The 14,287-nt window shown below is 37.7% G+C and overlaps 3 protein-coding genes across 3 annotated transcripts; 2 read left to right on the forward strand and 1 right to left on the reverse strand.

The window, feature by feature from the left end:
• Positions 1–253: 253 nt before the first annotated feature.
• RO3G_01087 (uncharacterized protein) lies at positions 254–856 on the reverse strand (the record flags this gene model as incomplete). The annotated part of the gene is made up of 3 exons (XM_067655678.1): positions 254–295; positions 603–740; positions 833–856. 3 exons carry the CDS (start codon positions 854–856, stop codon positions 254–256), a joined length of 204 nt encoding a protein of 67 aa, XP_067511779.1.
• Positions 857–3,538: 2,682 nt separating this feature from the next.
• On the forward strand, positions 3,539–5,523 carry RO3G_01088 (uncharacterized protein; the record flags this gene model as incomplete). The annotated part of the gene is made up of 9 exons (XM_067655679.1): positions 3,539–3,590; positions 3,635–3,750; positions 3,799–3,992; positions 4,174–4,316; positions 4,370–4,638; positions 4,777–4,825; positions 4,912–5,072; positions 5,129–5,330; positions 5,384–5,523. The coding sequence occupies 9 exons, from the start codon at positions 3,539–3,541 to the stop codon at positions 5,521–5,523; spliced, it is 1,326 nt and encodes a 441-aa protein (XP_067511780.1).
• Positions 5,524–6,785: 1,262 nt separating this feature from the next.
• On the forward strand, positions 6,786–13,095 carry RO3G_01089 (uncharacterized protein; the record flags this gene model as incomplete). Its single annotated transcript, XM_067655680.1, has 3 exons — positions 6,786–7,560; positions 7,622–10,296; positions 10,345–13,095. 3 exons carry the CDS (start codon positions 6,786–6,788, stop codon positions 13,093–13,095), a joined length of 6,201 nt encoding a protein of 2,066 aa, XP_067511781.1.
• Between the last annotated feature and the right edge of the window lie 1,192 nt (positions 13,096–14,287).

Genomic DNA, 14,287 nt, shown 5'->3' on the forward strand with positions numbered 1-14,287 from the left:
TAACTTCTTCATCGAGGGCTTGTGCTAAATTTATTTCTTTGAATAAGCTTTTTTAGGGTTTAGACGGCAAATAAAAAATAAAAAAGCTCTTTCTCGGTACTGAATATCCCCCCCCCCTTTTTTTTTGGTTATCCTTTCTGTAACCTGCAAATGTTTTTATTAATCATGTCTAAGGAACAATATTAGATTGAAAACGATCTTGTGTAACTAGAGCTCAAGCTAAAATTCCTTGGTTTTCTGTTCTTTGTAAGCCCTAAGTGATAGAAAATGAAAGCTTGGCAAATGGGCAAAGGCACTAGTAATTTAAAAGAAAAGCCCTTTTTTAAAATTTTTTTTTTCTTTACTTGGAAACTACTTTTTTTAAACAAAACCATGATAGTACATCATTAGGTTAAGACTGAGGCTTAGTTCAAAAGGTTTATTTTTATCTTCTTTTTTTTCCTTTTCATCTCTAGACAAATTCTTTATGGCAAGTCTGATAAGTTGCTCTGGTTACATAAAGAGAACACATTCAGACCTCTCTACTTTTTTTCTCACACGTCAAGTTCCACCATGTTTGTTTTTTTTTTTACTCATTTCGGATAAAAACAATCTGAACTTACTCTGGCTTTGTTATACAAAACGTTCGTACAACTCGAATACTGCCCATCACCAATTGTTTCCTTTGCGTATGATAGTAAGCAGTCTTTGACAACGTGCTTATTTATTTCAAGTGATTGCTCAGGCATGGATAACCAATGCTATTTGTATAAATAGCTTGAGTACATGATAGACATAAAAAAGCAAAACCTTACACTTCGGTGGCTGCCGTTTTCGGAGGAAATAGTTTCACCATTTTTGTAGAACCATGTTTCATTTTGGATCAAAGCCAGAAAATTCAAAACTTGTGAAGATCCCACTGTGAGTAAGTGAAAGTAACTTGACGAGTAAAAAACATTCCCACATAAGCTGAAAAAAACGGAATAATCTACACTGATTACCATTGACGTTGAAATCTTTTGAAAGCAATTCAAAAGAGAGAGAGAGAGAGAGAGAGAGGGAACAAGGTGAAATTTTATCAGCAGAGAAATATGACATCTACCAGCAAGCTTTGCAACTCAACTTGTGATAAATTGTTAACCTCTCCACATGAAAAAGTACAGAAAAAAAAAAACGCCAGCTCCGTCTTTTGACTTTAATAAATGAAAGGTCTATCCCCGCGGATCTTTTTATTTATTTATTTAAGTAACCGTCAATTTCTTTTATAACCATAACATCATTCGTAAATTGACCTTTTTGTAATGATAACTACATCATTTCCAGAAAGTAAAATTGCATTTTTACAAACTATGTAATATAATATATCCAAAAAGCGAGAAGTAAACGCGACGTTTATTCCTGAAAATAGTGTATTCTAGACTATTTAGGAATATTTTCTAAAGAACTCTAAATCACAGATCAATCAATCTTATTGGAGGAGGAGTAACTTGTGTTCATGAAGATGAAAGCATGATGATAATCTTGAACAGTGGCTCTTTTATAAACTAAATTCTACAAGGTCGTCGCAAGCATATCTCTGAAACATCCTCAATTATTGGAAAGAACATGATGAAAATTATGAATCCAATTCATAAAAACTCCCAATCCATTTTGTATGACAAAAAATAGCCTTGCTTTTCGTCTATACAAACCCACATTGTAAATCAATACAGGATGAGCATAAGCTAAAATCACATACAAGTTGCCACTCCTATCATCAGTCATATACAATACTTTAAAGCAAATATGCCTTAACTATCCCATATCATTTCGACTTTTTAGCCCTTTTGTAAACTTTTTTTTCGCAGTAATCTTTAATGGATCAATATATAACCTGGTTTTGGCTCACAGCAACCAACTTTTGTGGACTTTTCTCTCTCTTTCTCTCTTTAGACAACCATTGTCTGCCATGATTGTTCTTAATACTTCATCTTTTATAGATAAATCTTGAGCTTTGCATAGAATTAATGTTGAAGAATTGTCCTCCTAGCGATCATTATACTATTCATTTTATTTTCTCTTTTCTTTCTTTCATATATAAACTGATTGAGATATGCACAATCTTGTTTAGACTATAATGAATTATTTTAGGAATCTGAATCAAAGGAATCTTTCAAATTGTAACACAATTGGTGTTGTCATCTATTTAATACAAAAAAAAACAAGCATTCGAATTAAAGCGTGATCATTGAATAATTGAACAAAAATTGATATAAATTCATAGTTAACTGTGGGTTATGCAATGAAGAGAAAAAAAAAAAAAAAAAGAGAAGCAGACAATATGTCATAAAATTTCATGCACATAACTTTCGGGAAATAATAATTATTTTAAATCCTGTATTGTATTTCTTTTTTCTCTCTCTCTTTTTTTATATACAAAAAGAATGAATAAAAATAGTGGATCAGAAAAGAAGAATAACAGTAACAATAATAGCTATCGTCATTGTCATTCGTCATATAACCTCGGTAATCCTCCTGGATCGGAAAGAAAGCCAAATAAAGCACAGCAAAATAAGGTTGATATCATGCCACCCAATAATCCTGTACAAAAGATAGCTCCAATGAAAGAGCTTGAGAAAGTAAATTGGACAATAAGAAGCATGAAGAGAGACTAATAGGTTTATAGATGATGACAGATCTAAAAAAGGAAAATTTTGATTTAAAATTACGATTATATCATTCAGAGAATACATTGAATAGGGATTATACTACTGTTCAGTTAATAGAAGAGGTAGATGACGAGATATAAAACAGTGTATCATTAATAAGATAATAGAATAATAGGTTAAGAGTGAGTTTAAAAGAAGCTTTAAAAGAGTTAAAACGAGAAAAGAAGGAAAGAAGATCGATAGGAACACAAACAGATTCAACCAAAGAAGCCACATTTGGATTACCCGTCATAAAGAGGCCCAGCTTGAAGAAAGATACAACTTTTAAAATTGAAAAATTACAAAATTTAACAATTCAATCAAACGAAGTTTACATTTCATATCAATGATACATATTCATACACAAATTCATACACATACACCGGCTGGGATTTTACTGTTTCACTAAATTTCAAATTCCTACTGTCATTCAACTCTTTTATTTGCATCTTTTTTTAATTTTTAATTTTTATTTTTTTCCTTTTTCCTTTTTTTTTTTTTTTTTTTTTTTTTTTTATTATTCTATTATATCAACATTATTTAGCTGTAATTTTTTTCTTTCAAGTGTTATTGTCCGATGGATCCACAATCATGTACTGCTATTATATTAAAACAAGCAGAAGATCCATTTTATATATTAGACAATGAAGAAGAAAAAGATCTAACAGTCAACTTATTATCAACCATGTTTGGTCACGGTAGATACAAACTATATTTTTTTATTACTTGTATTTAATGACTTGTAAAAAAATACAGTTTACAAAGAAACAAGTCTCGAATCTTGTATGAAGCATATAAAATCACTTTCTTCATCATCCACCATTCTTTTACTCGATTTCGATAATTCAATAACACCCAAATGTCAAGTTGAGATGATTACTCAAGCTGTAAATAGACTCTCTGAAACAACTATACCTATTGTTGGTAATATAAAGAAATAAAATGATAGTACGATGTATTCATAATAGACATAGCTTGCTCTACTATTGATGATTCTAACTTTATGATTGAATGTATTCAAGCGGGTGCAGCAGATTATGTATTACATCCATTACGACCTGATGTGATTAAAACACTCTTTTTGGTAATTTATATTATAACTTATAAATACATTTATTAATATGCTCAATAGGTACTCTATCGACATCAAAAGATGGATTTATATCAAGATCATCGTCTTATATATTCAAGTACAACACTCAGTACTTCTTCAGTTATGTCACCTACTACACCTACTACCTTACCAACAACGTCAAATCATAACTCAGTTTATTTACCTGATAATATTCATGAAAGAATGAAACATTTGATTACAAAAGATATAAAGTAAGCTTATTTATATAAAGAACAAAGAAATTAAAACAACCATCTAGTTTTACAAAAGCCATCCTAGACACGTACACAACACCATTTATGAATAACAGCACAACACAATCATTTTCTATTGAACTCACAAGGTTTGTACTAAAGATAGTAAACAAAGTAATGAGCTAATTTAATCTTAAAGGGAACATAAAGAAAACTTGAAAGGAAAAGTATCTTCTTGGGATTTTTGTCCTTTGAGTCTTTCACATCAAGACTTGATTCATTGTGTAGTTATTATATTAAATCAAGTGTTTCTATTACCAGGCATGCACCCAATGAACCAAGGTACTTTTTCTCTGGTATTCATCCCATCTTTATGTACTAATACGATGGGATAGAGCAATTATATGACTTTGTGATTGATTTGTCTAATTTGTATCACGATGACAATCCTTACCACAACTTTTTTCATGCAGTAGACGTACTTCAATGTATTTATTACTTTCTCTGTCAAATCAATCTATTACCCTTTGCCGATCATTCAACTATTAAAACACCAAAAGATGATAAAAGACATTATATTCTTAGATCAATCGATATATTTGCTTTATTAATTGCTGCAATCGGTCATGACACAGGTCATCCTGGTGTCAATAATGCATTCCTGGTAAGCATACATCATTTGTCAATTATTAATACTAACCTAAAGTAGATCAGTACTTCATCTCCTTTAGCTTTATTATATAATGATCGCTCAGTGTTAGAAAGCTTTCATGCCATGACTTTATTTCAACTATTAAAAAAGCATGGATTTGATACTTATTTAGGTGGAGTAGAGTCTAGCCAATACAAAGGTAACCACTAAAAATAAAAATAAGATGTATGTGTAATAATATCCCCAATGAAGAATTTAGAAAATTAGTGATCACAAGTATATTAGCGACCGACATGTCGTTACACTGTGACTATGTGGCCAAGATCAAGGAACAGACTAAACGCTTAATGGATAGTCATTCAACAGATTGGGATGAAGCAAGAATCATTGAAGAAAGACTCCTGTTTTGTAGTGGTTTGATGAAATGTGCAGATATTAGCAATGTGGTAAATATAAATGATCATTGTAACTAATATAGTTGGTAACACAATTCTATATAAAGGCGCGACCTTTTCCTCGTGCTTTTGAATGGGCGCAAATTTTAGTAGAAGAATTTGCGTGTCAAGGTGATCTAGAACGCGAATTGGGATTGCCCGTATTACCAATGAATGATAGATCAAAAATTGTATTGGAAGATAGTCAAATAGGTTTTATTAAATTTATTGCCCTTGGATTGTTTGAAAGTATCCATGGTTACATGCAAGGTAAGGTTGATTGTCATGGCAATATGGATGATCACTTAAACTTTAATTTTTAGATTTATCATTTCCTGTGGAACATATTAAAAAAAATTTATCTGTTTGGGAAGAAAGAAAGAAGGAATTGATTGATAAAGAACACGAGATCATTGAAGAGACAACTATAGTTCAATCTGCTACTACAATAGGTAAATTGTAAAGTATTCAATACTTGTAGCTGATATAATAAACAGTAGAAGATGATAAAGATTATAGACTTGCGTTAAATAACAATGGTGAAACAGAAACAGAATATAAATTACCAGTAATGCCACCTGTAGCTATGACAAGTTTATCCCATGTATATCCAAAAGAGACAACACATCAAAATGAAACAACAATAGAAGATGATTGGCATCCTTCATCTTCTTCAGGTCCTGTTTATTGTCAATGTATCATTCAATAACCTTTCTCCCTATTTTCTTTTTCTTTTCTGTATAGATATTTTATAGATTTTATTTGTATATTTTACTCCCCCTCCCCTTTCCCCCTTTTTTTTCCTCCCTTATTCTTTCACTTTCTCTCTGTCCCTAACATTCACTCCTTCATATATACTTCTTTACCTTCCTTCTTATGTTTATGTGTAATAATAGTTAATACTATATCAAATGTGTATAGAATATAAATGTTTTAAACATATTCTCATCTATAAATCTATCACTCAAAGAATAAAGAACCTTCACTTTCTTTGTGCGAGCATTTTATTCTTTATTATAAAAATGTTGAATAAACTTTTATGAATTACAAAAGAAATAGTGTGTAAAGATAAGTTTTGCATAAAAGTAGAATTATTTTCCGGCCTTATCCGATAAAGGTTAATGCAGACAAGTAATACAAAAAATGGATTTACTTTTTGATTGGGTAATATAATCATTGTTTTCATTATTTGAACATTGGATATAATTTTTTTTTTGGTTGATGATACAATTACCAATAAAAAAAAGATAGTATTTATTCAAGACTATGTCATTAAACCAAAATCATAGAATTCGCACAAAAGTAATGAAACTTTTATCAGATCCATTCCTTCTACTAAAGTCCAAAAATGCAGACACATTCACCTTTGGTTTATCCATTAAAATACATTCTTTGACGTTCACTTTAAAAAGAGAACTATATTAGATCCACATGTGACCTTGAATGTCAAAGTAAAAATGATTGGCCTCAAATAGACAGAGATAAGCATTTTGAAACCACTTTTTTTTTTCCTGCTTGAATTTTGCTTTAATAAAAACTAATTGTCTCGTAATCCTTTTTTTTTTTTTTTTTCTTTTATTAAGCTCTTATTCTTTTTTTTTAACAACACTTGAGAGAAAAAAGAAAGCAGAGATTTTATATACATTTTATACTCTTTCTTGTTATACATTCAACACCAGATAAATATCCTCTCACTTTTTACAAAAGAAAACAATTATAAATAAAATGTCTACTGAAAACAATTCATGGGCTGAAGCCATTCCTCCTGCACAAGCTTTATACAATCCGGACTATGAAAAGGATGCTTGTGGTGTTGGTTTCATGGTACACGTCAAAGGTGTACGCTCACACAAGATTCTATCTGAAGCCAGTAATATTTTATGCAACATGACCCATCGTGGTGCCAGTGGTGCTGATATTCGTGATGGCGATGGTGCGGGTGTGATGACAGGCATACCACACGAATTCTTTGCTATCGAAGCCAGCCGTCTCTTGGGCATCTCTTTACCTCCCGAGGGTCAATATGCTGTGGGTAACTTGTTCATGAAGGGTGACAATGAATCGATCTCGGAAAGTAAAAGAGTCTTTGAACAGTTGGCAAGCGCGCTTGACTTAAAAGTGCTCGGTTGGCGTTCAGTGCCACGTGATTCGACCATCATCGGTCCTGCTGCTAGATCCAAAGAGCCTGCGATTGAACAACCCTTTGTCGTCTTGGCCTCTCAAAGATTTGATGAACCTTATTTTGAACGTCAGCTGTATGTCTTGCGCAAACATGCCACTCACACTCTCACAATGAAAAAGTGGTTTTATGTCTGTTCGCTTTCGAACAAGAACATTGTCTACAAAGGTCAATTGACTCCCAAACAAGTTTATCTTTATTTTCATGATTTGAATAATGTGTTATATACAACTCATTTTGCCTTGGTTCATTCTCGTTTCTCGACCAATACCTTTCCTTCTTGGGATCGTGCTCAACCTATGCGTTGGTGTGCTCATAATGGTAAGTTTGTTTTGAAAAGAGAGGGGGGAAAGAGGATGATGATGATTAAAGTGTTTATTAGGTGAGATTAACACGGTACGGGGAAATAAAAACTGGATGCGTTCTCGTGAAGGCGTGATGGCATCTGACAAGTTTGGAGACGAACTCGATTTACTTTATCCGATCATTGAAGAAGGGGGTTCAGACTCTGCCGCGTTTGACAACGTGCTCGAGCTGTTGGTGATCAACGGTGTCTTGACTTTACCTGAAGCTGTGATGATGATGATCCCTGAAGCCTGGCAGAATCATGAACAGATGGGTTCTGAAGTCAAAGCATTCTATCAGTGGGCAGCCTCGTTGATGGAACCCTGGGATGGACCGGCCTTATTTACATTTTCAGATGGTCGTTACTGTGGCGCCTCACTGGATCGTAACGGACTTCGTCCCTGTCGCTATTACCTGACCTCGGATGACATCATGATCTGTGCCTCTGAAGTTGGCACGATCTTTATCGACCCAGAGACCGTCATCCGAAAGGGTCGTTTGAAACCCGGTCGAATGCTGCTGGTGGATACCGTCGAGGGCATGGTGGTAGACGACAGGCAGCTCAAGTTGCATACGGCCGCTAAACGTAATTTCTCAGAGTGGATCAAGAATCAAAACATTGAACTCAAAGAGGTCGTAGACAGTGTCAAAACACAAGAAGACAGATTGGACGAAACCAGTGTCCAAGCTGACCCTCGTCTGAAGGCCTTTGGCTATACCCTTGAACAACTCAACTTGATCATGCTCCCCTTGGCCGCCACTGGTAAAGAGCCTTTGGGATCCATGGGCAACGATACTGCTTTGGCCTGTCTTGCTGAACAGCCTCGCATCATTTATGAATATTTCCGTGAATTGTTTGCTCAAGTGACCAATCCACCGATTGACCCTATTCGTGAAGAAATCGTCATGTCCCTTCATACCTTTATTGGTCCCAAGGGAAACATACTGGAGATAGACGAAAGCCAGTGTCACCAGCTTTCTTTGCCTTCACCCATCTTGTCCATGCAAGAGTTGGCTGCGATCAAGTCCATGCCGAGTGCCTATCCTTCTTGGAAGGTGCAGACGATCGACATCACCTTTGCTAAATCAGAAGGTGTCCAGGGTTATGTCAACACACTGGAAAACATCTGCCAGCAAGTTTCTGAGGCGATCCAGGATGGCATCAAGATCATTGTTCTCTCAGATCGTGGTGTGAATGCGGAACGTGTGGCGATTTCTTCCTTGATCGCCGCAGGTGGTGTACATCATTACTTGGTACGTAGCAAGCAGCGTAGCCACATTGCATTGATTGTCGAAACGGGTGAGGCAAGAGAAGTACATCATTTCTGCGTCCTCTTGGGCTACGGTGTGGATGCGCTCTGTCCCTATCTGGCCATGGAAGCCATGCTCAAACTCTGTCGCGAGGGCGCTGTTCGTGAAGGCATGACTCCCGAAAGGTTAATTTACAACTTCAAGAAGGGTGCTGATAACGGTATCTTCAAAGTCATGTCCAAGATGGGCATCTCCACCTTGGCTTCCTACAAGGGTGCTCAAATTTTCGAAGCCCTCGGTATTGATGACAGCGTGATCTCTCGCTGCTTTTCAGGCACTTCCTCTCGTATCAAGGGTGTCACCTTTGATATCTTTGCTTTAGACGCCTTGACGTTGCACGAAACTGGTTATCCTACTCGTAATCAGGTACAGCCTGTCGCTCTTCCTGAATCTGGTGAATATCACTGGCGTGATGGCGGTGCTCCTCATGTTTCTGAACCAAGTGGCATTGCCAACTTGCAAGACGCCGTACGTGAAAAGAATCAGTCTTCCTATGATGCTTATGCTCGCAGCGCCTATGAAGCCATCAAGAAATGCACCCTTCGTGGCATGCTTGATTTTGATTATGACAGTGCCAAGCCTATTCCTATCGAACAAGTCGAGTCTTGGGACAAGATCGTGAAACGTTTTGTGACTGGTGCCATGTCTTATGGTTCTATCTCAATAGAATCTCATTCGGCCTTGGCGGTGGCAATGAACCGAATCGGTGGTAAATCCAATACGGGCGAAGGTGGTGAAAAGCCAGAACGTTCCAGGGTACTGGACAACGGTGATTCCCTGCGTTCCTCCATCAAGCAAGTTGCCTCGGGCCGTTTTGGTGTTACGAGTTTCTATCTTTCAGACTCTGATGAATTACAGATCAAGATGGCTCAAGGTGCTAAACCGGGTGAAGGTGGTGAATTGGCTGGTAGTAAAGTATCTGAGGAAATTGCCAGTACAAGAAAGACGACGCCCGGTATCGGACTTATTTCGCCTCCCCCTCACCATGATATCTATTCAATTGAGGACCTTAAGCAGTTGATCTATGATTTGAAATGCTCTAACCCTCGTGCGCGTGTCTCTGTCAAGCTTGTCTCTGAGGTGGGCGTAGGCATTGTGGCTGCTGGTGTGGCGAAGGCCAAGGCAGATCATATCTTGATCTCCGGCCACGATGGTGGTACCGGAGCCTCTCGCTGGACAGGTATTAAGTATGCTGGTCTTCCTTGGGAATTGGGCCTTGCAGAGACACATCAAACCTTGGTTCTCAATGATTTACGTGGCCGGGTCATTGTTCAAACGGATGGTCAGATCAAAACCGGTCGTGATACTGCCCTGGCATGCTTGCTCGGTGCTGAAGAATGGGGATTTGCCACCACACCTCTTATTGCCCTTGGCTGTATCATGATGAGAAAGTGTCATTTGGTAAAGATAAAAAGAAAGACTTGAAAAAAGAGGCTAATTCGTGTATAGAATACTTGTCCCGTTGGTATCGCTACTCAAGATCCTGTATTACGAGAGAAATTTCAAGGCACGCCAGAACATGTCATCAATTTCTTTTACTACGTTGCAGAAGAAATGCGTAGCTACATGGCCAAACTTGGATTCCGTACCATTGACGAAATGGTTGGTCGGGCTGATTTGCTCAAGGTCAACGAATCCCTTCGAACCTTCAAGACAGCCAACTTGGATCTCTCTCCTATTCTGACACCTGCTTCCTCTCTTCGTCCAAATGTGGCCAACCACTGCATCATCAAACAAAAACACAATTTACACATTCGCCTCGATAACTATCTAATTGAAGAAGCGGAGGATGCTTTATCCAACAAGCAAAGGGTCTACATCGAGGCCGATGTGGTGAATACCGATCGTGCACTAGGTTCAACGCTCTCGTATCATGTCTCCAAACGACATGGCGAACATGGTCTTCCCGATGACACGATCCATGTGAAGCTCAAAGGCTCAGCAGGTCAATCGTTTGGCGCCTTCTTGGCTCCTGGTATCTTTTTTGAGCTCGAGGGCGACTCGAATGATTATGTTGGTAAGGGTCTTTCGGGTGGTAAGATTGCTATCTATCCTCCCAAGAATTCTACATTCAAACCAGAAGAAAACATTGTTGTGGGCAACGTTTGTCTTTATGGTGCTACTAGTGGTGATGCCTTCTTCCGTGGTGTGGCCGCTGAACGTTTCTCGGTTCGTAACTCGGGAGCAAGAGCTGTCTGTGAAGGCGTTGGTGATCACGGTTGTGAATACATGACGGGTGGTCGAGTTGTGGTGCTTGGCAGTACGGGCCGTAACTTTGCTGCGGGTATGTCTGGCGGTATCGCCTATGTTTTGGATCTTACGGGTGACTTCAAGGACAAACAGGTGAATACGGAGATGGTTAAGCTGGAGACGGTAAACGACGACGAGCGTATTGCTGAGTTACGCGAGTTAATTGAAGATCATCGCCACTATACTAACTCTGAAGTGGCTGATTGTATATTGAAGAAATTTAATGAATATTTGCCGAAATTCGTCATGGTCATGCCTACAGAGTATCGCGCCATTTTGGAAAAGGAAAGAGCTCGAAAGATTGAGAGTACGACGATCAAGCCATCCTGTGAAAACGAAGCTCATAAAAAGACGAACGAACCCTTGGTCGAAGATCTTGAAGACAGTGTCTTGACGGAAGAAGCCATCTTACTTCGTCGTTCAAAATTGGACAAGCTTCGTGGATTTATGAAGTACAAGCGCAAGACAGATCGTTATCGTGATCCCAAGAAGCGTACAAGCGATTGGAAGGAACTTAACGATCGTCTCAGTCGTAGTCAACTTCATGAACAAGGTGCTCGTTGTATGGATTGCGGTGTGCCCTTTTGTCAATCCGACACAGGTTGTCCGATCGGCAACATCATTCCCAAATGGAATGAGCTTGTCTATAGGGATAACTGGAAGGACGCCTTGGATCGTTTGGTAATGACTAATAATTTCCCTGAATTCACTGGTCGTGTCTGCCCTGCTCCTTGTGAAAGCGCATGTGTACTGGGCATCAACGAACCGCCTGTGGCTATCAAGAGTATTGAATGTGCCATTGTTGATCGTGGTTTTGATGAGGGTTGGATTGTTCCTGAACCTCCAGCACACTGTACAGGTAAGAAGGTTGCCATTATCGGCTCTGGTCCTGCTGGGTTAGCGGCTGCGGATCAGTTAAATAAGGCTGGTCATCTCGTTACTGTCTATGATCGTAACGATCGTATGGGCGGTCTCTTGGTATATGGTATTCCAAACATGAAGCTTGACAAGAAAGTTGTTCAACGTCGTATTGACCTCATGGCCGCTGAAGGCGTCACTTTTGTACCCAATGCTCATATTGGTGTGGATGTGGATGCCAACAAGATTCGCGATGAAAGTGATGCGTTGATCGTCGCCACCGGCGCTACCTGGCCCCGTGATCTCAAAATTCCCGGACGTGAACTGAACGGTATTCATTTTGCCATGGAATTCCTGCAGGCCAACACAAAATCTCTTTTGGATAGTGGTCTTCAGGATGGTCATTATCTGAGTGCAAAGGACAAGCATGTGGTTGTGATTGGTGGTGGTGATACAGGTAATGACTGTATTGGCACCTCTGTTCGTCACGGATGCAAGTCGGTTGTTAATTTTGAATTGCTTCCCCAACCACCCAAGGCTCGCGCTCATGACAATCCATGGCCCCAATTTGCTCGCGTCTTCAAAGTCGACTATGGACACAGTGAGGTTCAAGCTCATTTTGGTAAGGATCCTCGTGAGTACTGTGTCCTCTCTAAAGAATTCGTTGGTGATGGTCAAGGTAACATCAAGGGTATCAAGACTGTTCGCGTTGAGTGGACCAAAGATGAAGCTGGACGTTGGGCTATGAAAGAGATTGAAGGATCTGAAGAATTCTTTGAAGCTGATCTTGTTCTCTTATCTATGGGCTTCTTAGGCCCTGAGGAAGCTATCGTTAAGCAACTGCAGCTCAAGCAGGATGGTCGCAGTAATATTGAAACTGGGAAGGGAAAGTACTCTACGACTATCCCTGGTGTCTATGCCGCTGGTGACTGTCGTCGCGGACAGTCTTTGATTGTTTGGGGTATCAATGAAGGCAGACAATGTGCCCGTGAAGTTGATGCTGACCTTGTTGGAAACACTTATTTGCCAGTAGCAGGCGGTATCTGGAAACGCACCATGAGGCAGAATTTGGTTGATCCTGTCGTAACTTAAATGTATAGATGGCTTTTTCTTTTTGTATATAAAATAAAATGTGCTTTATTATAAAAAGGTCTTTTGTATAAACATTTAGGTTTAACAAAGTATCTCGCGCTTGTAAAAAAAAAAAGGTTCATTTGGTTGAATGTTTTTGATTTAAGATTATTCAATCACAACAATATTATGTGAATAGAGCTGTATTTAACTTGCAAGAATCTCAATAAATATACTGCGCTAAGCGTGCTTCAGAAATGTGGCGATAAACATAGAAAAAGGCAATGTGGAGAAAGAAGATTATTTCATTGGGTCATCTATAGAGTAACATATAAAGCATGATACAATATGGAGAAATCAAGTTTGGCTACATGAAGCATCTTTAAATACAAAATTTATTTATTTTTGTAGTCAATAGCGATAAAATATATTATTGTTTTTAAAAATAAAACTAATGAAGTAAAAAATGTTTTTGTACTTCAAGCTCTTTATCTTGCTAGTACATGGCAGCAATACACAGCGTGAAACAAAACAAACAAGTAATAACTCTTTAACTGTTTCTTTTCATCATTATTCTATTAATACGAGATAGCTGCTTGCTGTCTCTTGGCAAGCATAAACGGTTCTAGCCTTTTCAGTAAGAAAAGCGAATTGGATTGTCAACCGGTCTAACTGTTCTTTATGACTTCCTAATGTATAAAAATAAAATTCATTTTTATATGCATCATCTTCTTGGCTTTTATTATTGTGAAACTAAAAACGGAAAGAAACAAAAAGATAGGAAAAACGATCTGTTTGTTATTTGATTAGTTGTTGTTTGAGATAACCAAAGTTGATTAATAAACAGTTTGTACATTTTGCATGTGCTTTTATCTTAAAATTCAGGTTAAACTGAATCACATTAAAGTGATACTTAATGATCGAGCATAACCAGAATCATATATGCTTCATAATACAAAGGATTCCACATTGGGTGCTCTCGGACATTTTTCTCAGTAAAGTAAATCGACATCTTGTAACAGCGGCATTATTTAATGACATAAACAAAGTGACTGCTCTATTTACATATCTAGCATCATCTTTCTGCTGTAAATAGCCATATGCGCGTTTTTAGAATAATGTTTGGACATAGCCTACAAGGATAGAATAGGTTATACAACCTAACTTAGTTGACTCTCTTCTCATCATTTCAATGTGGAATTACTTAAAAATG

This window comes from Rhizopus delemar, genomic scaffold (assembly GCF_000149305.1).
Source record: "Rhizopus delemar RA 99-880 supercont3.1 genomic scaffold, whole genome shotgun sequence".
NCBI classification, from domain to species: Eukaryota; Fungi; Mucoromycota; class Mucoromycetes; order Mucorales; family Rhizopodaceae; genus Rhizopus; species Rhizopus delemar.